The sequence below is a fragment of the Phytophthora parasitica genome, assembly GCF_000247585.1.
Source record: "Phytophthora parasitica INRA-310 unplaced genomic scaffold supercont2.648, whole genome shotgun sequence".
NCBI lineage: Eukaryota > Oomycota > Peronosporomycetes > Peronosporales > Peronosporaceae > Phytophthora > Phytophthora nicotianae.
Window position 1 is genome coordinate 1 of NW_008649634.1, and position 1,156 is coordinate 1,156.

A 1,156-nucleotide genomic window follows, 5' to 3' on the forward strand; every position below is an offset into this window, starting at 1 on the left:
ACAGGACGATTGAAGAAGGTGCTGGCTTGACTCCGTACATGATCCGGCAGCTGCAAAGAGAAGGCTACCTACGCCGCGCTCTCACTCAAACCCGCCCCCTTCTGACCGAGAAGCACAAGACAGATCGTCTAAAGTGGTGGATTCTCCACGTAACCCAGTCTACGGATCGTCAGCCAGTTTTCGCCCCGATGTATGACACCGTCCACGTGGGCGAAAAGTGGTTCTACGTCGGAAGATTGGACAGAAGATCTATCTGTTGACCGGTCAAGATGGGACACCCTGTGAAGATGCTTCCGTACAGTTTGTGCAGAGCAAAAGGCATATTCTCAAGGTGATGTTTCTGTGTGCAGTAGCACGTCCACGTGGAACTGGGATGGCAAGGTGGGGATGTGGCCTATTGTGGAGAAGTATGTGACCCAGCGAAGGAGCGTTAATCGTGATGCCGGTGTGGAGTAGCTGCGCCCCATTTCGATGACCCGTGAAGTCCACCGACGCATGCTGCTTGAAGATGGGATCCCCGCAATCAAAGCCAAGTGGGAGTGGGTGAGGGACGAGGGGCAGGGCGTTCCTCTTGTAAGCCCAATTTGGGTGCAGCAAGAGGTGGCTGGTTGTGCTGGTGGCTGGAGCATTCTCTTAAGAAACCAGCCTGCGCAGAGTCCACATCTAAACGTCCTTGGTTGCGGTTTTTTCAACGCGATCCAGTCGCTGCAGTCGGTGACGGTCCCAAGAACAGCCGAAGACCTCATATCGGAAGTGGAGATGGCGTTTGCGTCTACTACTACCACTACGCTGAACAAAACGTTCCTCTCCGTCCAGCTTATCATGCAGAGCATCATGAGGCACAACGGCGGGATGCATTTGGCTTGAGCCACATCCAGAAGGACAAGCTACTGCGTGCTGGTGAACTTCCTGATTCCCTTTCTTTCAATTCAGCTCTTTATCGGGCGACTCTCGCCAAAGTTGTGCCCCAAAGGGCCACGACGTGCGCCCCTCCAGCATCCTCGGACTTCGACGCTTTCTTTTGACTCTGCTAGTTCTCGAGTAGATAGACCTCTGCACACTTTATACCGAATAAAAACGAGGCGGAGCTATCGAGAAATTTTTATTGAAATGTGCGTTATTTTCCGAGCAGAGGTAGTACGATTTTTTTTAGCAC

The 1,156-nt window shown here is 52.5% G+C and overlaps 1 protein-coding gene across 1 annotated transcript; it reads left to right on the forward strand.

Annotated features, from left to right (window-relative positions):
* Nucleotides 1–456: 456 nt before the first annotated feature.
* On the forward strand, nucleotides 457–867 carry PPTG_20473 (hypothetical protein; the record flags this gene model as incomplete). The annotated part of the gene is made up of 1 exon (XM_008919280.1): nucleotides 457–867. The coding sequence occupies one exon, from the start codon at nucleotides 457–459 to the stop codon at nucleotides 865–867; it is 411 nt and encodes a 136-aa protein (XP_008917528.1).
* Nucleotides 868–1,156: the final 289 nt, after the last annotated feature.